This window comes from Amyelois transitella, chromosome 9 (assembly GCF_032362555.1).
Source record: "Amyelois transitella isolate CPQ chromosome 9, ilAmyTran1.1, whole genome shotgun sequence".
Taxonomy (NCBI): Eukaryota; Metazoa; Arthropoda; class Insecta; order Lepidoptera; family Pyralidae; genus Amyelois; species Amyelois transitella.
The window spans coordinates 10,468,476-10,491,343 of record NC_083512.1 but is presented as its reverse complement, the minus strand read 5'-3'; the positions used below and the strand labels follow the sequence as shown (position 1 = coordinate 10,491,343).

At 37.5% G+C, this 22,868-nt stretch overlaps 1 protein-coding gene across 4 annotated transcripts in view; it reads left to right on the top strand.

Annotated features, from left to right (window-relative positions):
- Positions 1-16,743, top strand: part of LOC106132498 (centaurin-gamma-1A) — a 214,968-nt gene extending 198,225 nt beyond the window's left edge. For 3 of the 4 annotated variants that reach the window (XM_060945751.1, XM_060945750.1, XM_060945752.1), the window contains exons 6-16: positions 839-963; positions 4,277-4,804; positions 5,552-5,717; positions 6,187-6,384; positions 7,579-7,745; positions 8,566-8,677; positions 9,142-9,259; positions 9,797-9,916; positions 10,876-11,098; positions 11,910-12,072; positions 14,661-16,743. In XM_060945751.1, coding sequence (XP_060801734.1) covers positions 839-963; positions 4,277-4,804; positions 5,552-5,717; positions 6,187-6,384; positions 7,579-7,745; positions 8,566-8,677; positions 9,142-9,259; positions 9,797-9,916; positions 10,876-11,098; positions 11,910-12,072; positions 14,661-14,932 — 2,192 coding nt within the window. In that variant the 3' untranslated portion in view covers positions 14,933-16,743. Of the gene's footprint in view, positions 1-471; positions 724-838; positions 964-4,276; positions 4,805-5,551; positions 5,718-6,186; positions 6,385-7,578; positions 7,746-8,565; positions 8,678-9,141; positions 9,260-9,796; positions 9,917-10,875; positions 11,099-11,909; positions 12,073-14,660 lie in introns of those variants that run through there. The other variant, XM_060945753.1, reaches the window with a different exon arrangement.
- The last annotated feature ends 6,125 nt before the right edge of the window (positions 16,744-22,868 follow it).

Genomic DNA, 22,868 nt, shown 5'->3' with positions numbered 1-22,868 from the left:
AAAATCGGATTCATGTTTTCGATGGTTCTATGAATTCTATGGTTTTGAGATTAAGTATGTTGTATATAATATATATATATAATAATATAACTATGTTGTCCAAAACTTCAGTATATCGTTACGTATTTATTTAATTTGTCAAAAAAAATAAACCAGCCAACTTCAGCCAACAAGGTTTTGAAAACTATACTAGTTATACCGATGATAAAACGAAACCAATCAACAAAATCGTACATCATCATTAATTCATTTTTCAAATGAATGCTCTTAGTAGAAACTTTACTCGTAAAGTTATGTAATACGAGATATTTTCACGTTAGAGAATTGCGTGATGAATAGGTAATGTCGTGCTCAAGAGGCCGTATTCCTAGTCAATTCAATGTGGATGATCTTGATTCTTGTTCCGCCGCCATCCGCCGGCCGAGTCGCCGAGCGTGCGGGGAGTTCTAGCCACGCGCAGTGGTAACACCGGTCTCCAGCTGCGCGGTTGTTCGTTCGTTCATTCCGCGCAACGCGCTTTGTTTACATTTTTTTGACAATAAACGTTCGTGTTTTGAAGGTTGTTTCGGGAATTAAATTTGTGATTTCTGAATGGAGAAATGGATAAAACACTCATATTTAAGACGAATATGTCGCCGATAGGGAGTTTGAGGCGTCGAAGCTCGTGTTATAATATACAAAGGGCTGAAGAGCGTGATCGAAGGAAATCGGTGAAATTTGAATGTGCGTGAATATTTCAGTGTTTGTTCGCATTTACACTTCATATGTACCTATGTTGGAAAGTAATTAAGATCGTCAGTGATATGTGCGGTGTTTTATACGGTGATTTGTTTTACAGCATGTCAGAAAATCGTGGGCACACGGCTTTCGGCGTCATCTCAATGTTTGTCGGGCTCCCGACCGGTAACGCCTCAACCGTTGGCAAATTCACCAAGCCACAATCACACATCATTCCTCTACAAGGTAAGTTTGTAGCAATAATGGTGGTTCCGTATTTGTTTCCTTGGAAATAACTTGCAATCAAGTCATGCTTCATTGGGCTAAGATTGTAGACTTTTTATGAAATATTGGACAGTAAAATAGTAAAGGATTTGAAAGTAACACTGAGAGTAATTGCGTAATTCTTAAACATAATGAAGGGTGTTTAACACTTATTTGTAACTTAATTAATTTGTAACAAAGTATTTACAAACAAACAAATTGATGACATGAGGTAAATTTTTTTGCATTATTTTATTTTTCAATCATGCGATCAATTAATCAGAATTAAGATAGGCAGTATATGTCATATACTTACCTGGGTTTATCCAGTGCATTTTACACTAGCTTAAATCCTCATAATTTCTTTTTGGAGTCTGTACTACCTTCCTTTTGTCTTTAAAAGACAAAAGAAAATGAAAAAAATACTAATGTAGCGAATTACTTAATGCCGTAAATTGCTTAAAAGTTGTATATTTACACAAAAAAATATTTAATGGAGAGTTGGTATGTACACTTTCACTGAATATTATGAATATTTTAATAAATTGTTGACAGATAACCAGTTCCTTATTATTATTTCACTACTTTATAATTAGCATTTTTGTTTAACACTGTGTAATTAACTAATTAAATAATATAACTTGTGTTAATTATAATTGGCTTTATTGTTAAGTGCCCTGATTTTGTTTATAATTATTGTAGTAATTATCAAAAATCAGATAATTTTTGATGGATTTCCATGCAAATTAAAAAATTTTTTTGAAAGACAGAGTCTATAGTCTTGAAAAGACTGAGAGGCCACTTTGAGCTGTTTAGCTTAATGATATAATTGAGATTAGAATGTGACAGTTAGACTATGATCTAAAAGTAGGATCCCAAGTTTATAAGCCTATCCCTTAGTTGCATTTTACGACATCCAGGGAAACAGATGGAATGGTCCTATGTTTTTTTATTGGTGTTTGGAACCACATGACACCTACCTATATGTTATATATCTCGCTTTTAAGCAACTGCTATATAAATCAATGTTTTCCAAAAACAATGGTAGACAAAAAAATAATTTTCTGTTTACAGTAGCATTAAGATAATGAAGTTATCAACGGATTATGAAATCACAGATAATAATGTAACTTTATATGCTTACTATCTGCTTAAAAAAACTATATTGACCTTGCAATATTTTCACACCTTATCTAATGCAAAGACGACCTGTCCTTGATATTTAAATATTTTGATAAAGATATCAATTAACTCATAAATACCTATTATGGACTGGTAAAAATAATACAGTTTACTTAACAAATAGTAATACTTATTAAATACATACTTATAGATGTTTACTTATAGATGTGACCCCAAATAATGGGACCGGGGAAGGGAGATACTCATCTTCTCTTCCATGGTCCCATTATTTGGGGTCCTGTCTCTTCATTCATTCTTTGAATCTCAATTCTATCCTAAATCCAAACAGCTGAACATGGCCTATCAGTCTCTTCTAGACTGTTGGCGCTGTCTATTCCGCAAGGGACATAGACGTGATCTTATTTTTTTATGTATGAATGGGTTTGACTATCGGACTTGGGTTGTAGATTTTGGCAACTGCTTGAGGATCTTTTTGGATATTCGACCACCAGGTCGATAGCGGGCGGCCTCCCTCTTTTTTCCAAACAACTGATACTAAAATGTGCAATATTTCTCTACTACTAATAGAATGCCAGATATAAAGGGGACACATCGTTCATTTAGTACCAACTTCTATTTTGGTCTGTTATTGGAAAACCCCATAGAGGGTTCCAGCTGATTTTCTTCAAGCGCAGGTTGTAAATATCAATCAATGGAGTCTTGTAACTTTGCTCTGTTTATTGATATGTTGTTAATGTTAGTTTTTTTTTTAATTTTCAATATGAGTTCTGATATTAAACATATAAATAGGTGATATCTAAGACTCTTAAAAAACTCCTTGAAGAGAAAAAGGAAGTAAGAAGGAAGTAGGTGGAAAGAATTAAAAGAATACAATAGGTTTTATTACCAAATTAGAGATTAAGGAATGTGTGGGTTGGGTTTAACTGTTGTTGAAATTAAACAGCCCAAACTGAGTGTGAGTGGTCCACAAGGTTTTTTTAATTGCAACTCAATGTCGCATAGGCTTAGACTGGTATTTGAAGTACTCCTAAAATAATAATATACTCAGTAAAAGCACTAAGATGGTAGGTAGCTTTATATTGCATCGAAATATCCTTGAATCACCCATATTTTTTTTAATGATGATTTAAAAGATGAAAAGAATGCTATTGGGTACATATATGTGTATAGAGAAAAAGATAGTAGTATGAGATTATTAATAACTACATGTTTCATGTGGGCTGTCTGACAAACAAACATACAATACCTTCACAAACAATCTAGGGATTATATGCACTATTTAGAATTTTGCATAGCCTTTAGCTTCCTCCTACAACATTCATAAGCACTAGTTCATAATTTTCCAGTATATATGTCTACAATCTGTAGCAACCTCCGCAACCTTTGCCAGGGGAACCTAACTCGTATTGGATCATGGTTACTCATCCAGTTGCCAGAATGTGCAGGTTTCCTCATGATGTTTTCCCTCACAGTAAGAGCTTCATAAGCACTAGTTATTAGTGTTTTAAATATCCTGTATTCACTCCCTACGATATCCACAGGCAGATTTGTCATTAAATACATTGCCGGAAACCAAACGTCAAATGTCCGTTCTGTACATTAGTTTAATCTGTGGTTATGTTATTGTCAGGTGTATGCATATTGGCTAAAACGCCGACATTTAGTTATCTGGAAAGAATATTTATCGGAAATGTTATTTATCAAAGTGGTTATCAAATTATCATATAAAGTGACATGTTCTCAGATTGCGCGAGATAGTTATTTCATTGCTTTTCCTCAACAAGCCATAAAGAATAATGGCAACTGCGATCTATGATGCATAAATACTACGTGTTGGTACTTATATTAATATCAAATCAATAACTATGATAAACTTGCTTTACAACGTTAATAATTTTTTTTTCGTTTTTTTTTCTGCTTATTTAAGATTATTATATCCCTTTATTTCCATAACTTTTAGTTATTGGCAAACACGCCCTGTTACGCCACGCAAATATTGAAATACCCATTGTAATCATAAATTCATTTGGCGAGTCCATACCTACCATTGTAATCATAAATTCATTTGGCGAGTCCATACCTATCAAGCTCAAGTTGCTCAGATTTTTGCTTTATGTTCCATCTCATTCAAAATAACCTCGTGCCATTCCAGGATTCTCTTCCCCGCGGGCACCACACGCTCTCAGCGTCCTCCCACCACCTCCACCGAGGCGCGTCTTCGTTCGACGCCTCATCCAACAGTAGCGGTATATCCTCAACACACGTCGTCGAAATTCACAGCACAAACGGCTCTGACACTTCATCGCGATGGGGAAACTCCCTGGGGAGCCACGGCTCCTCATCGGGCCTCGTCTCCATAGCAACAGAGAATAATAACGTCAAATTCACAGCACCACACTGTCTCGACAACCTGCAACCGGTGAAAGACTCAAAAGACCTGCCCACACCGTCCTCGACGCCGACTACTTCCAGGAAATCTAGGAGAAGGTCTAACCTCTTTACGCCTTCGAAGAAAGGCGATGATAGGTTGAAGAATGGCGAGCTGGGGTCAGGTAGAGCGATACCGTTGAAGCAGGGTTACCTGTACAAGAAAAGTAGCAAGGCATTGAACAAGGAATGGAAGAAGAAGTATGTCACGTTATGTGACGATGGGCGGTTGACGTATCATCCTAGTTTGCATGTAAGTTGAATTGAAATATTTTCGTTTATTTATTAAGCACAGCTTTATTTGTCAATTAGTTGATTGGCTCAACAATTATTAAGCCCCGAACTGTATCAGTATCTGCCTTCGGAGACAAAAGTCATGAGACGTTATTTTGGAAACTGTCATCAAAACGTGCCGACTCCATTGACCTGACATCTATAAGCATGATTGTATTTTTCTACGATATGTTTCACATTCTTTATCGGAACCTTGGCTCCTAAGAAGCGAAACATACATATCTTAAATTTTTAAATTTTCTGAATATTATTCATTATTTCCCTCTCTCCATCTCTCTTCCCCGATACATAAAACTTGGGGATTCTCAAGGCAAGAGGAGAGGCATTGTTTGAGCTTGCGTACACCATCTTAGACCTCATCTTACATACCTCCAGGCAGATTGAAGTCAAACGCACTCAAATTATTATATAATCTCACTTTCATATAACTTGTGCCGTGTGGTTCCCGGCACCAATACAAAAAAGTATAGGACCACTCCATCTCTTTCCCATGGATGTCGTAAAAGGCGACTAAGGGATAGGCTTACAAACTTGAGATTATTTTTTTAGGCGATAGGCTAGCAACTTGTCACTATTCGAATCTCAATTCTATCTTAAAGCCAAATAGCTGAACGTGGCCTATCAGTCCGCTCAGGACTGTTGGCTCTGTATACCCCGCAAGGGATATAGACGTGATTATATGTATGTATGTTCATATAACTTTCAGGATTACATGGAAGACGTGAACGGCAAAGAGATATCGCTGCAATACGTGACGGTGAAGGTTCCCGGACAGAAGCCCCGGGGCTCCAAGTCCGTCATCACGACGGTACCAGGGTACAACGGGTACAGCAGCCTGGATATACACGACAGCATTGGTGGATTGTCCCTTGGTAAGTCTCCATACGAATTATGCAATCAGCTGCGTTTGCTATTTCTCCTTTTATGACGTTTGCCAAACACTATGTTTTACTTCGTTCAATATAAATGGGAATTATAATGCGCCGGTGGTCGAATCGGTAAAGTTTCCGGTTGAAATTAAACTACGTGTGGCGCTATAAGGCATTGTCCACCTCGGCCATGGTCCAATAACTGTTTTAAAAGTTATGTAGATTAGTTTGAAGCTAGCCCATCGCCAATAAGAAGAGTCTACAGTTTATTAACCTTTCCCTCAGTTGCCTTTTACGACATTCATGGGTAAGATGTAAAAAAGGTTTTGAAAATAAGTCTATCAAATAATAATCCCCTGTAGTTTTGACATAAAACTGTTCTAATCAGAAAGACTGAAAAAAAAAACAAGGTACAAATAGTTTTACATAAAAGCAGTGTAATTCCTGATTCAAGCAGACTGTGTTTCCTCAGGGTACAAAGATAAACCTCAACGGGCCACTGACAAGGCTTTGATGTCAGCCTTCGATACTATGAAGGAACCGGCTTCAAGTCGACAATCTTTGGCTTCTGAAGCAGAATTGGCGACAAATGGTGGGGACAAGGATACGCCGCATGTGAAGAAACGCCATAGACGGATGAAGAGTAGCGGAGTGAAGAACAATGATGACGGTATGTATACTTAAAACATACATATATTCGCGTCTATATCCCTTGCAGGGTAGACAGAGCCAACAGTCGAAGTGAGAAGACTGATTGGCCACGTTCAGCTGTTTGGCCATAATGATGGTATTCAGATTCAAAAAGTGACAAGTTGCTAGCCCATCGCTTTAAAAGAGAATAATAATAATGAATCTATATTTTTCCACTCTCACATAGAATTACACAGTTAAAAAAAAAATAAGTAAGATGAACCATGCAGTTACAAAATAATGATCTATGTGAGAGACTGGTGTCTGTACTAGGAAAACCTGTATGACAGATTACCAGTCTCTCCTACTCTGAAGCAAGTGTATACAATGCAGGTAAACGTTACACTAGTTTAGGTTCATTAGGTATGTACCTGTGGAGAAAAACAAAAAGAAAAAAAAATTTAAGAATTATGACATAAAACAAAATAAGCAATAACAAAACGAAATGAACATAAGGACCCATCACCAATCCATAACAACATATTTGTATATATTTTGTTTTGTCAACATTGAGTGTAAGGCCGTTATCAGAGAGCCAAGAACAGACTTTATTGAAACCTTTTTGGGCATGTTGATATACTTGGTCCCAAGTATCATCAGCGAAAGATACAATTTTGCAATTTGGCAGATCCAAGTTATATAAATCATTAATAAAAGTAAGAAACAGAGTGGGACCAATTACACTGCCCTGTGGTACACCGTAATTAATTGGTAAATCATCGCTTTTGTACTCTCGAACACTAACTCTCTGCAGCCTACCACACATAATCCTGAAAAAGTTTCAGAGGGTTATCACGAATTCCCAATCTGTAATTTTGTCAGTAGAAGAGGCGTATAGACTGTGTCAAAAGCTTTAGCTAGGTTAAGAAATATTACCAAAACTTTTTTTTCTCATCAAATCAAGAGTCCTGAGTTAGTGAGCGTTTTACAGGGTGTGATGTTAAAGATTATATAACCCTTGAAAAAATTCAAATTTATTTTCAAATTTGGTTTCACAACTCGTACTTAAAAATTAAGTATACTGTCGTTTACAAAGCGTTAGTGCAGAAGAAGCTTTAACAAACCATATTCAAGTATGAATTATAAATAATGTACTTCTAATTCTCCTTCAACTCTGTTCTTGTTTTTTGGTTCGTATCACGACCAAGATGTGAACCGTAATAAAATTTTGCAGAAGCGGAATCCCCGCAGTCGTACTCGTTCAGCATCGTGAGCCTCGCGGGCAAGCGGTGGCGCTGGGAGGTGGCGGCGGGCGGCGGCGGGCCCGGCGCCGCGGCCGCCGAGCGCGACGCCTGGGTCGCCGCGCTCGAGGCGCAGATCCTCGCCTCGCTGCAGGGCCGGGTCAGTACGGCGACGCCACTTCTATATGTCACACCGATATACAGCATCTCGCATATAGAGCGCGACGCCTGGGTCGCCGCGCTCGAGGCGCAGATCCTCGCCTCGCTGCAGGGCCGGGTCAGTACGGCGACGCCACTTCTATATGTCACACCGATATACAGCATCTCGCATATAGAGCGCGACGCCTGGGTCGCCGCGCTCGAGGCGCAGATCCTCGCCTCGCTGCAGGGCCGGGTCAGTACGGCGACGCCACTTCTATATGTCACACCGATATACAGCATCTCGCATATAGAGCGCGACGCCTGGGTCGCCGCGCTCGAGGCGCAGATCCTCGCCTCGCTGCAGGGCCGGGTCAGTACGGCGACGCCACTTCTATATGTCACACCGATATACAGCATCTCGCATATAGAGCGCGACGCCTGGGTCGCCGCGCTCGAGGCGCAGATCCTCGCCTCGCTGCAGGGCCGGGTCAGTACGGCGACGCCACTTCTATATGTCACACCGATATACAGCATCTCGCATATAGCACGCCCGGCATATATAGGTATAAGCGATGTGAGGACGAACCGAGTGAGAAACGAACTGATATCCACCAGTTTACTCCTCCACCACATTTCGACGTCTAATCTCGCATCCTCCACGCTAACGAAAACACAGCCTAACCGCCGAGTGAGAAACGAATTGATATCCTCGGTTTACTCCGCCACCACTTTTCACGTCTCCTCTCGTCTTCTACGCTTCTCCTATCTTCTACGCTTCAGAGGAAACGCAACCTTAAAGCATAATGATGATGTTAATATACTTTATTTGTTTTTTACAGACGTCCCGTCAGCCGGCGCCCACCGGGGCGAATTCCACGGGCGATGTGCGAGCCACGTACTACATTAGGAGGGTGAAGGGCAACGATAAATGTTGCGATTGTGAAGCGCAAGGTATTGTATATATACATATATATTATTTTGTATAAATCGTCTCTTCTCTCTCAGTTTAGCGTGGTCTCGGTTGAACTGCCCATTGGTTTGTTTCGGAGCTCGGGGTCCTCGACATCCTCAGTTTTTATTTTTATTGGCTCCTACTTTTATCAATTTGATTTAAATATATATATAGAAAATTCTGTCTGTTTGTTCCGCTTTCACAGCTTAAATGCTGGACCGTGAAAGTTTGTATGAAAATCAATAATGCTACCCATGCGAAGCCGGGTCGCTAGTGTTATGTAAATGGAAAAAACGTTATTTATTGCCAGCCCATGTGCTTTATCTGCTTGTCCAATCTCCATGACATTTGCACAGATAGAAAATTGCAATGGAAACATTAGAATTTTACTTAAACAGTGATAAATTGGTGCTGTATGGAAAAAAAACTTAGTAGTTAAATTGACCCTTTTTTTCATTTTCAGATCCAGACTGGGCGAGTTTGAACCTAGGCGTGCTGATCTGCATCGAATGTTCCGGAATACACAGGAACCTAGGTTCTCATATATCCAGGGTGCGGTCATTGGACCTGGACGAGTGGCCGTAAGTACTATATTTCTACCCAGAGACACCATGTTTCGTGAACAATAGAAATAGGTTAGTTTTCAAAGAAGAGGTTATAAGCTATCGCTTATTGACGTCAACATATGTAAGTATAATTATGCTGGAGGACGGCTGCGACTTCGTCCGCGTGGAATCAATCAAATTCAAAAATTCAACATTCCCAACTTTTATTCGTTATTATGGGACCCTTCAATATAACTTAATAATTGTCATATCTTTTGGTTTCACAACTTTGGTTAACGTCAAATTAATAACTTAAAACTTACTGCCTACTACTGCGGTAACAAACTGCACTGCAGCATTTTCTTCATTACATTAAACTTTACAATTATTCAAATTAAATAATAAAACTATTCTAGGTACCATTATATATAATAAGTAAATTTAAACCAAAAATAGAGATATATAGAGTTAGAGATCGTGGCAAGTGGAAAATATGTAGTCTCTGCCTATCCCTCCGAGAAAAAGGCGTGATTTTATGTATGTATAAAAAAAATATTTCTCTATAAAATTCAGATTGGGCCACGTCAGCGTCATGGTGTCTATGGGTAATGCGTTGGCGAACTCCATATGGGAGGCTGATCTCAGGGGACACATCAAACCAATGGCCACGTCTACCAGGGAAGAAAAGGAGAGGTATGCAACTTTTTTATTTTTTTTTCTCTTTCATGTTTAATGTCAATGGGCTGGGAGACTCAATGGCCAATTAGTGTATGAGTTGGTTTGTATACTCATATATACTGACTTGATGCAAAAATATATCAGAATGATATAATAACCTCAGATCTTTTCTCTTTTAAACTAGTCTAACTTATCAATATACAATAATCTACTTGAGATATGCGAAGTAATATTACATGTAGGCAACCTTCTTGCTAGACGCCCATAGCAACGGTTGCCATGGTGTTGTTAGTGAGATATGTCAAAAATATTTTTTATTGTAAAAGCTTCTCAATATTTATGTTCATAATATAATTATTTTAAACTGAATATTTTCTCCTCTTTTCTCCTTCTTTCTTCTGTAGGAATTAATAACCTTTAATAACTATATTTTCTACAACTGGTGACCCCGACGTGATGATAAGCCTTAACTAAATCAATGACAGAAAAGTATTTACAACCAGATAGAGTATGTGAGAAATCATCAATCACATTATTTGGACTCGTCCAAAACGCCTCCTACAAAACGCTACTCAAGTGTGACGTCACATGTTAGTATCTTGTTCGCCTCATGAACTTTATTTGTATGGCAGCTACCTAAATTATTGCGTTTATGGATATGATGTCTTAATAAAAGTTATTCCATTTTTGGTTAATTCACTCCTAGCTTAATTATTTCGAAATAATATTGAATTTTTAAAATGGACTTTCCCATTGTACTTTGAATGAGTATAAAACATGTAGAGCGTGAAAATTAAAACTAAAAATTTCACTTAACGTATTTAATTACCTGTATTCTATCATGTTATACGGTTAAAGAAATTTATTCTTATAAAAGAATCTACAAAAAATTCACTAGGTAATTTATTCACTAATTTCTATTGTTTCAAGACGAAACTTGTCAAAACATCCCTATTCCATAATTGCCCTCTCAGATGGATCCGGCTGAAGTACGAGCGGCGCGCGTTCCTCCCCCCCGACGAGGCGCCCCCCAGCCCGGAGGCGCTGCGCACGGCGGGGTCGCGCGGCGCGCTGGCGGCGCTGGCGCGGCTGCTGTCGGCGCCGCCGCCGCGCGCGCCCGCCGCGCACGACCGGGCGGTGGCGCTGCGGGCGGCCGCCGCGGCCGGACAGCTGGCTGCCGCTCAGCTGTTGATATGGGTGAGAGGTTTTAGATGTACATAGGTACATACTTACGTACATACATTATTACATACATACGTATGTACATACATATATACGTACATACATACGTTCATACATACATATATACGTACATACATATACAAAATCACCCTTCTTTTCCGGAGGGTGTAGGCAGAGACTACAGCTATCCACTTGCCACGATCTCTGCATACTTCCTTCGCCTCGTCCACATTCATAACTCGCACAACATAATTTTGAATATATTTTGCAATTATATGTAATGTATATGTATGTCGTGAAAGGCGACTAAGGGATAGACTTGTAAATTCATTTTAAACAAATCTTTAAACTTAGCTCAGCTATATATCCTACATACATACATATGGTCACGTCTATATCCCTTGCGGGGTAGACAGAGCCAACAGTCTTGAAAAGACTGATTGGCCACGTTCAGCTATTTGGCTTAATGATAGAATTGAGATTCAAATAGTGACAGGTTGCTAGCCTATCGCCTAGAAAAGGATCCCAAGTTTGTAAGCCTATCCCTTAGTCGCCTTTTACGACATCCATGGGAAAGAGATGGAGTGGTCCTATTCTTTTTTGTATTGGTGCCGGGAACCACAATATATCCTTCCAATCGCTTTATTTCAACTACTTGCTGGAACTTTCTGGATAACATCATAATTGACCTTTCCATCACAGATCCTAATTCCATTTTTTCAAAATTGAAAAAAAAAAGCTATTACATTGAACAGAATTCAAATGAGTTCCAAACGAAAAACAAAACAAAAAAACATACAATTCTAAATTCAAACTGCATTTCCAGCACAACGGCAACCCGAACTACCCCGACGCGGACGGGCACACGTGCGTGTTCTACGCGCGGGCGGCCGCCAACCACCTGTCGGGGATCCCCACGCAGTACCCCAAGAACCTGCAGCTCGCCTGCCCGCTGCACCCGGACCCGCCCGTCGGGGCCAATAGCTCAGGTGATTATAGCTTTCTATCATCTTATGTTTTGTATGTTCAGTTCTATCATTAAGCCAAATAGCTGAACGTGGCCTATCAGTATTTTCAAGACTGTTGGCTCGGTCTACCCCACGAGAGATATATGCGTGTTATGTATGTACATATAATAGTTTTCAGAGAAAGAAAAAAATTAAATTTGGAACGTCAGTCGCAGTATCATTGAGGTTAACATTGCTCGAAAGCGAACTATGTTGGTAATTTCTAGTGTCCGACCGAAGGTCTATTTTTGGCCGAAGCCGAAGCCGAAGCCGAAGGTTTATATTCTCTCAGCAGTCAGTAATTAATTTTGTTGAATATTGTCTACAAGCTATAATTCATATTAAAATTATTTCATAACCTCAATATTGAAGGTTTATATATTGACTGTATACGAGGGCAAGGTGAAAAGTTCTCGGCCTGACGTAGAAATTTAACTCCAATCAGGGATATTATATTTTTCCTATCTGGATAGACTTTTCTTTACTTCCTATGAAAAGTTTCAACTTTTCCTGCGGAGTAGTTTAGTTACACGAATTTTTAATGCAAACGTTTTACGCGTTTTGTGTTAAAATGAACAAACTGGAATATCGTGCTATCGTAAAATTCTTCGTTTTGGGTGGATTAACGTCTAAAGAAATTCATCCAAAGTTGATAAAAGTTAACAGGGACTCTGCTCCTTCAATGTCAACCGTCAAAAAGTGGGCAGCCGAATTTAAACGTGGTCGCACATCCCCCGAAGATGACCCCCGCGAAGGACGGCTAAAAACTGCCATCACACCGGAAACCATCGAAAAGGTGCACAATATCGTGTTGGATGATAGAAGAGTGAAGGTGCATGAAATAGCTGAGGCCCTGGGGATATCGGAAGAATGAGTGCGAATCTTGCATAAAGAATTGGGGATGCGAAAGCTCTGCGCAAGGTGGGTGCCGCATTTGCTGAATGCTGATCAAAAGCAAATGCGCAAACGACTTCCGCAGTAAAGTTTGGACAGATTTAAGAGGGATTCGACCGATTTTGTGCGGTGATTTATCACTATGGACGAGTCATGGGTCCACCACTTCACGCTAGAAACAAAAGAACAGTCGAAACAGTGGGTAGAAGCCAAAGAAAGCGAAGTCGATTGTGTCTGCTGGAAAGGTCATGGCCAGTGTCTTCTGGGATGCGAAAAGAATTGTGTCGATTGATTACCTTGAAAAAGGCAAAACAATTACTGGGCAATATTACTCCAACCTTCTTGACCAGCTGGATGCTAAAATTCGTGAGAAAAGGCCTGTATTGGCGAAGAAAAAAATCATCTTTCATCAGGACAATGCACCCGTACACAAATGTGTTTTGGCGACGGGAAAAATCCGTGATTTGGGGTATGATTTGCTCGACCATCCCCACTATTCTCTGGATTTGGCTCCCTCAGACTTCCATCTATCCCCAAACTTGAAAAAAATCGTCTCTGGGAAACGTTTTTCGTCCAATGAAGAAGTTCAAGAGGCAGTAGATGGGGTTTTTACGGGCTCCCAGATTCTCAATTCCGAGAAGGAATTCTGATGTTAGAGAAACGCTGGACCAAGTGTGTTGAAGTCAACGGAGAATATGTAGAGAAATAAAATAACTTTTTTCATAGAAATCGTAGTTTTTCATTGTCAGGCCGAGAACCCCGCCCTCGTAGAAGTTGATGATATAACATAGAGATGGTTGGTTTAGAGATAAATAAAAGTTTGTGATTTTGTGATTTACCTACTGGTAAAAAAAAAATGATTTGATTTCTTTATTATGTAATTGAATTACAGTAATTCACAAATTACAATTAGACCAATCAGTCTTTGTTTTACTCGACTAGACCAAAACTAGACTAATAAATAAAATAAACAAACACTAACTTCTAAATGTGATATTTTGACAGTGACTCCCCGCCGCCTCATGACTTTCGTAACAGTTCGTTCAATCTCGACGGTCGCTCGGACGGTCGACCGAAGCTTCGGCTTCGGCTTCGGCTTCGGCCACCTTCGGCCAAAAAATCCACCTTCGGCGAAACATTCGGCTTCGGCCCAAAACCCGACCGAAGCCGAAGGTTTCGCCGAAGGTGGTTTTTTTGGCCGAAGGTGGCCGAAGCCGAAGCTTCGGTCGGACACTAGTAATTTCAAATTGCATTTTGAATTTGGAATGTCAGTCGGCAGCATTATGAGGTAACATTGCGAACGAAAAAGCGAGCTATGTTGGTAATTTTTAAATTTCATTTTGAATTTGGAACGTCAATCGACAGTTTCAGTCAGGCAATTTAATAAAGGCAAGTAAATTTAGAAAATCCGTCCAGCAATATTTATTATTAAAAAAAAAACAATCGTTGATATTTTTAATTTGCAATACGCTTTTACCCATTTATAGAGAGAGGCACTGATGTAAAAAATATTGGTACTCGTATCAGAAAGAAGAACTTTTTAGTGATTTTTATTTTACCTATCAAGTTGGTACCAATATGTTTTAAAGAAGCTAACTGAGCAGAGTATTTTAAAAACCTCTACACCAGCTTAACATTGTGAGATAAATTACTTTAAACAACTTTTCCCTCCGCAGGCACGAACTCTACGAGCTCCACATCAAGCGCCAAAAGCAACGTGAAAAACCCAGAAGAGACGGAATGCAACTGCATAATATTCGAACTACTGAACGCCCAGAGCGCCTCCAACGCGTTAGTCGAACTTTTAATAGGACTGCAGAACAATCAATACATGAACGGTTATGAGAATAACGGTGTCAGCAGTTCATACAGCCACGGTACTTTAGGTAGGCCGTCGCTGGCCCCGAGTCTATCGTTGACCAACGGCAAATGTGGTAGTATCGTTTAAATAATGTCGAATTTTCACATTTACTATGTGACGTCGTACTACGTAAATACGAGTTTGTATCGTGACTGAAACCATAGAGAGAGTTCTATAGTTACCATTCTATATTTCTGTATTGTATACTAGACTTTTATCTCACGCGTTCAAAAAAAGAATGATATATTTGATCATTTTATGATCTGGGATTGTTGTAGTGAAGGGCATGACCAGTTAATGTTGTCACATTTATTGTGTAACGTTATCGCAACGTTTTTGTGTAGAACCGGTTAATCTTATCACATTTATTGTGTAACGTTATTGCAACGTTTTTATACAGTTTTTGTTTTCTCTGTCACATATTAGTCCGATTACGATAAATTTTGAATTCGAATTATTCATTGGCTCTCTCTGAAATAAAGATTTATTGTTATTGTGTTATTTTTGTAAATAAAGATAATTTTTAACAATGTCGTTTTGTAAATTTGGTTATCAGTGCATTTGCTTTGTATAAAAAAAACCTCGTTCGGTTAAAGTGTTTATTATATGTGTAAATACTACTTTACAATAGTTTTACAAAAATTCTTTCCGTGTATTAATTACCAATTTGGTATATATTTTGAAATTTGACCCATTTGCTGATTAAATATAAATTTTTGACTCACTGGATTATATTAATGTTCTGTGTAAATTTTAAAATATAATATACCCTGGAAATCGAAGGTACTTAGCGAAATTATCTGTCAATTTGCAATTAGTTGAATTAATTAGATTAGTGTTAATTTTTTTAGTCAGTGTTTAAAATAACTTAGATTTTTTAATCCAGTTTCTTTTTGCAAAGATAGATGTTACATTGTAGCGACAGTCTGTTATCAAACTAGTGTTTCGCCCTGGTTGCATTCATGACGCTATGAAAATTCGGATAAGTAATTACCTGATAAAAAAAATTCACTATGTAACTTGGCGGAAAATTCCGAACTACCGCCAAACTAAGTCGTGTCGCAGATATAAGGCACGCAAGTTTAATAAAAATTAGATATCTCTGCCCGTTGTATACTAAAAAAATAGTATATAATCACATTGTACCGGAAAAATCACATAATAACCGGTTAATACCGGATTAACAAACCATAACTTTAGGTACGTAATAGGTATAAAGTAAATTATTATTGAATTAGTGCAAGATCTCAGCTCAATGCTAATGTAGGGTAAATTAGGGTAATTGTTTTAGTGTTAATTATTGTGCTTACCCTTCATCCCTTGGGTGTGCTGTATCCTTGATTCCCGACTTCATTGATGTCTTAATTTGGTTTCCAATAATTAAGATTATCTATAATTAAATCTGAATGTCAAATTATTATCGTACGATAAACTATTGTATGATATTTGAATATTGAATGAATTATCTTGATACCCCAACATTCTATCAAAAGCTCTTTAATTCAACAATTACAATTGAAGTGGTATTCGAGTGTTTTTTTAAAAATTAAGAACAATACAATGATTGATTTTTGTAATGACACAACCTTAAGAGGTTTAGGGACCGTTGTTTGAAATTAATTAAAGACATCATGTTGATGTGGTTTAATCATGAATTAACATTCCATTGTGTGCCCAAGGGTCGGATAGTTGATGTGATATTTTTAAGGTTTCCCACGGTGGCTCGAGCTAAAGGGAAGTGCACATTGGTACCAATCAATATTACTCTATGTTTGCTTGTAAGTTGAGGAGTCGTCATATATTTTATTTCACTGTTTTACAATTAGGTAATGAACGAATGGAAATTAAACAATAATCTTAAATTAGAAGATGCGCAAAATTTAATAAACAAGAATACATATAGAATACAAGAAAATATATATACCTATGTATTTAGTAAAAATTTACACCGTGACATATGGACAACCTCATTTGAAGTCTGTTTATAAAACGAATATTTCACCTATTTGTTCGGGTACAATTTAAATCATATGTAAAGACATCTTACCCAACACAAAAGGCAAGCAACCTTTTGTAAACTTGTGATGTTGGTTGGCATTATCCTAATAATGCATTTCTCTTTATGCTATAACCATTTTAAGCCAAATGTACTGAACCCTCCTGTGCCTATTTAGGTAGTTCGCTTTACAACCAAATAATGGATGGCCAGCCTGGAATGAGAGTTGAATTTTGAATAATGGCTCCCAATCTATTATAGGGTTATTTCCGATGTAGAATTCTTATGTCTATCGCAAGTTTAGATTATAATGTTGTGCATTTAGTTAGAGCCGTGTTCATATTGTTGGGTAATGTTGCAGAGTTAACTGGGAATTATTGCTGGCTATATTACAAAAACAATTTTAGAAAACTAAATGTGACCATTTATTGATTGTAGGTGTTTGGTATTGCATATATTAAACTATTAATATGGCAGGTATATAAAATATGGTGTTACTTCTGACGGAAAATGTCATCATATTTCGCAATTGTCAAAATTGTAACACATGTAACCAATATGTGAACACGGCCTTATATTAATTTAGATTTTTGAATCGTGCTTGGCACTTCTCAAACAGTCACTCTATGTTCGTAAATGTCTCAATAATCCCGAAACGGTACATCACATTTTTAATCTATTTTAACAAGTTAATTCACGTCTTAAAATTTTGTATTTTTTAAATCTTGAGAGATTTTCTCTTGTTTCTTTTATTAAGACTTGGCAATGTTTGCTAGTTTAATTTTATTCACTTATTTATATTCGTCTTCGTAAATCTTAAGTCCTTTTCACATCGAAAGCGCTCAGGGCGAGCGCATACTTCTACAATACATTTAAAAATATGTATTGTAATTGTAGATGTTAATTTCAGTTGTATGCAGTTTTACATATGACTGGAAAATATCATCGAGCGATTTCGATGTGTGTGGACAGTGCACCGAAATGATTAAGTTCTGTGTAAATTTTAGCAATAAATCATTTACCGACATCAGTATTGGAATGTAATGTATAGAATTGCACACGACGATATAACGCACGTACGTACATATTATGTATAATTTGTATTTTTAAATCATTTACTGTTGAAATTTTATTGCTTATTTTAAATTCGTTACTTTCAACTTTGGTTCACAATTTTATTTAGAATATTTTTGTAATTATTATATATTTTTTTTGTGTATATTTTTTGTACAGGCCAAAGAGCTTAATACTGTAAATATACGGCTACCTGTTTTAGCTGTCCCTAATTAGAATTTCGTTATTGTAATTTTTAAGAGATTTGTTGATGTTCTTAATCTTGTGAAAATAAAGTGTAATTTGAACACAGTTTCTGTTTTGTTATTTACAAATCAACTATTCCAATTTAATAAGTACATTGGAAGGTTTCTTGGCACGCCCGACACAAAAAACTGAACACGACAAAATAAACATACATACATACATACATACATGTGGGATTGAAAGTAAAACAGTGCGGAATTATAGTGTTAATTTTCTTAAACTGCTTCAAAACACATCTTTAAACATCTTACATCTTACAGAGAGTCTCTCTTTTATCTCTTAATGTTGCCAGCATAAAAATAACAGTCTCCAAAAGACTGAGAGGCCACGTTTCAGTTATTTGGCGTAATGATAGAATTGAGATTCAAACAGTGACAGGTTGCTAGCCCAGCGCCTAAAAGAAGAAGAATTCCAAGTATTTATAAGCCTATGTCTTAGTCGCCTTTAACGACATACATGGGAAAGAGATAGAGTGGTCCTTTAGTGCTGGAAACCACGCGGCAACAAAATTAAAAATATACAAAATTTACTTCAGAAACCGATCGTTGTTTAGGATCGTGTTCAGGAATCCTTATCGATGCGTGACACCTCTCACAAAATGTGACTACAAAGGATATCAGAATGTAAAGCGATACGATTGTGTTAGCTATTGTTATTTAATACATATATACATACATACATATGATCACGTCTATATCCCTAGCGGGGTAGACAGAGCCACCAGTCTTGAAAAGACTTATAGGCCACGCTCAGCTGTTTGGCTTAGTGATAGAATTGAGATTCAAATAGTGACAGGCTGCTAGCCCATCGCCTAGAAGAGGAATCCCAAGTTTATAAGCCTATCCCTTAGCCGCCTTTTACGACATCCGTGGGAAAGAGATGGAGTGATCCTATTCTTTTTTGTAATGGTGCCGGGAACCACACGGCATGTTATTTAATACTGTACCTATATAATGTGTGACATTGTGTTTACGTTGTGAATGTGTTTATTTATTGTTCCAAAACACTTATATTCTCGTCTGTAAATTAAGGACGTCCTAGTAAAGGGTCAGGTCAAAAGTACCCGAAACCGCCGAGCTTGTATGAAGAGAGTTATGAATGTGGATGACGCGAAGGAAGTATGCAGAGATCGTGGCAAGTGGAAAAAGGTAGTCTCTGCCTACCCCTCCGGGAAAGAGGCGTGTTTTTATGTATGTATGTATATATGTAAATTTCAAAGAATTATACCAAGTGAAATACTAAATAAGTATTGAATAGTAGACTTAATTATGCCCCAGGAGAATCTAATTTCATGAGTTGATTTTATTCATGATCACGGATCAGAACCTCGGAAAGAGTAACGATCACTTCAGCAGAGTGCAGGCTATCCAATTAGTTTGGTTGGTGGCGTAATGATTATGACGTCATCAAGTGGATTTCAAGTCTAACGGCGCGCGATTTGGGGCCAGGATTTATTGCTGATAGGAAAAATTGAAAATGAAATAGACATATACAAATTGTGTCATTTCAGCATAAAAAAATATTTGGGATCACTTAACAAATTTGTAGGTTTTTTAAGTAGGTAGGTAAGTATCTATGACTTCTCCGTTAATGTATTTTTTTTTTTAAACACGGATTGAGTTAGCCTCGAAGTAAGTTCGAAACTTGTTTACGTTAATGTATAAGACAATATACTTAAATAATTTTCATATTCAATGGATTAATTCTAAGCATTTGTAAACATAACATTTTTGATATCCTCCATATTAAGTCCAAACGAATGGATCTTGAATTTTTGAAATAACTAAACCTTGTTATGTCAGCTTTTAGCGCCGTTGTAACCTTTAAATAAATGTGTGTAAATGAGAACTTCCATGTTTTAGAATCGATCTTTTTAAAATAGTTAATAAACACATATATTAGGTATTCCAATTAAATTGCCTATATGTATTCGCCTTAAAAGCAAAAAACAGGTGCTTAATTTGTGCTTCCTCCCGCTTGCTCCGCTGCTCTATAGAATTTATTCCATCTGTAAGCGATTACTTGCTTTCAATCGCAATTCTGGAAAATCTACGTAATAACATTGAAAGAAAACATACATTACGATAGTTTGGATTTATAATAAAGATACACATGACATAACATATTATTACGTCTATATCCCTTGTATACCCCACAGAGCCAAAAGTCTCGAAAAGACTGCAAGGCCACGTTCAGCTGTATGGCTTCATGATGGAATTGAGATTCTTGCTAGCTTATCGCCTAATAGAAGAATCCCATGTTTATTCTTTCATAATAAATTTACCTATGAATATATTAATACCTCCTCAGAACGGTTAGTATAAGAAAAGTGAAGAATGTTTAAACGTGGAGTCAACGGTTAAGTAATTAGAAAATTATAGTTCCAAATTGACAATGGATATTCTTTAAAATGGCTCGAGGGTTAGAAATGTCGCACACGGCTTTCGAATTTCGTCTATTCGAACACTCAAGCCAAAAATTTCGGCGCATCGGCCAAACAAACAAGCAACCTTAGATAAATCTTACATTTGAGAGAAAGAAAACAGTAAGTATTAATAAAAAAAATGTAGGATATAAATACATAGTACCATACGTTAACGAACGCAATAAATTCCCTTATGTTTTCATCGGAAAACACTCAGCAATTCAATTACGAGGTAGAACACGAGACTATTGACATTTGTGATAATAGATCAAATTACCTGCGATCACGTTTGTAATTCGATTCCGTATGTTTATTGGGGAACTCGACGATTTCATCTGATCGCGAGCGTCGTGTTGACACATAAAATTATCTACTCCGGCCTCAGCCATACGAGTTGAGTACGAGCACGTGCGTGATTCATTCCCGTATGCTCTCATTGGAAACCCCTCAACGAGCTTATTATACCTCCACACAAGTGAATGCGTCTTTGTAATTATGTCATTATTATTGATAGAAAATTTCTATCATATTTTGTGGAATGATTTATGATGTTTTGGGGTATTTTCTTGCGAGTTTATGAATGAGCGCACACAGTTAACGGTTTCGTAATACTTTGGAATAAATGCGGTTCCCGGCAGCAATAGAAAAAAAGAATATTATCACTCTATCTCTTTTCCATGAATGTCGCTAAAGGCTACTAAGTGATAAAATTAGGGGTTATTCATTTGAGCGATGGACTAGCAACCTGTCACTATTTGAATCTCAATTGTACCATTAAGCCAAACAGCTGAACGTGGCCTGTCAGTCTTTCAAGTCTCTGGCTCTGTCTACCCCGCAAGGGATATAGACGTGATTATATCTATTGATATATGTTGGAAAACGCGTAACAACGCACGACATGGCGTACGCCCATACCATATTAAAATCTATGGAGTCTTTTTTCATAGTACATTTTCCAGGCACCCTTAGACCCAGAGCCCGAGGTCCGCTTTAGGATAATCTTTTTTCCCTTTTCTCTGAAAAATCCTCATATTATCTAACCCTAAAAATATCAAAATAAAAAATTCAAAATCTGGCCAATAAGCACACAGACCAAAGATGGCACGTTTCATCTTACGCAGAATTTTTATTTCACTCTGATATTCCTCGCGGTAGGTTGGCAATGCGCTATGAGGAATGGGTTCTACCCGTTATCATATTATACTCCGACCCGAGCATTTCTGGGAATTCACAGGAATTCCTGCCGCCGGGGCATGTAACCGCATTGCTTTGAGATATTCTGCGTACAACTACGTATTCTTATAAAATTACTTTCGGTACTTAGGTCAAGGTGACTGATATATTTATCAACTTTAACGTGAAGCTGAAAATATATGTTTTTCATTGAAATTTGACAGAAAGACATATGAAATAGGCATAAAGGATAAAGTTACACTATAATGGGGGAAAATTGGTACATACATCTACATACATATATTCATACCATCACGCCATACATCTCCCTATGGTAGACTGGATTTGCAAAAAAAAGGAGGTATTTGTTTATAGCTCATGCTTCGGTACAGACAGAATGTAGGTGCGAATTTCTATATTGTGGACTAGCTGTGCCCGCGACTTCGTCCGCGTGGAATAGTTCTTTTGGGCATCATTGAAGCCCTCAAGGATGAATAATTTTCCCCGTTTTTTTTTTCACATTTTCCATTATTTCTTCGCTCCTAATAGCCTTCCTCGATAAATGGTCTATTCAACGCAAAAAGAATTTTTCAATTCGAACCAGTAGTTCCTGAGATAAGAGCGTTCAAACAAACAAACTCTTCAGTTTTATAATATTAGTATAGATAATAATCGTCAATTGACACGGTCACAAAATTAATTGTCATAATTGTTACTTACCTACATATGCTAACTAGAAGTACACCCGCGGTCCTGACGTTAGGATGGCGGGTGTACCTATTTTATTTAACAGATTTTTAGGAGAGGTACACTGAGGTACACATCAAGTACGTTTTTAATCCAAAACAGATATTAAAATCCGTGAGGTACACCCGCCATTCTGACACACATTCTATTACAGCTTAAATAAAGTTTAATCTGGAAATGAATTGTACATATTGCTCCAAATTATTTCTTATCTCGCTTCCGAAGGGCTTGAATTTTACAACAATTGCTTAAATTAGTCATATCTTTGGAGGGCTACTGGGTTGATTCTTATAAAATTATTTGTACAAAATTAATTAATAAATTATCAAAGTTAATTCAAATTAACGTACATAATAGCGAGA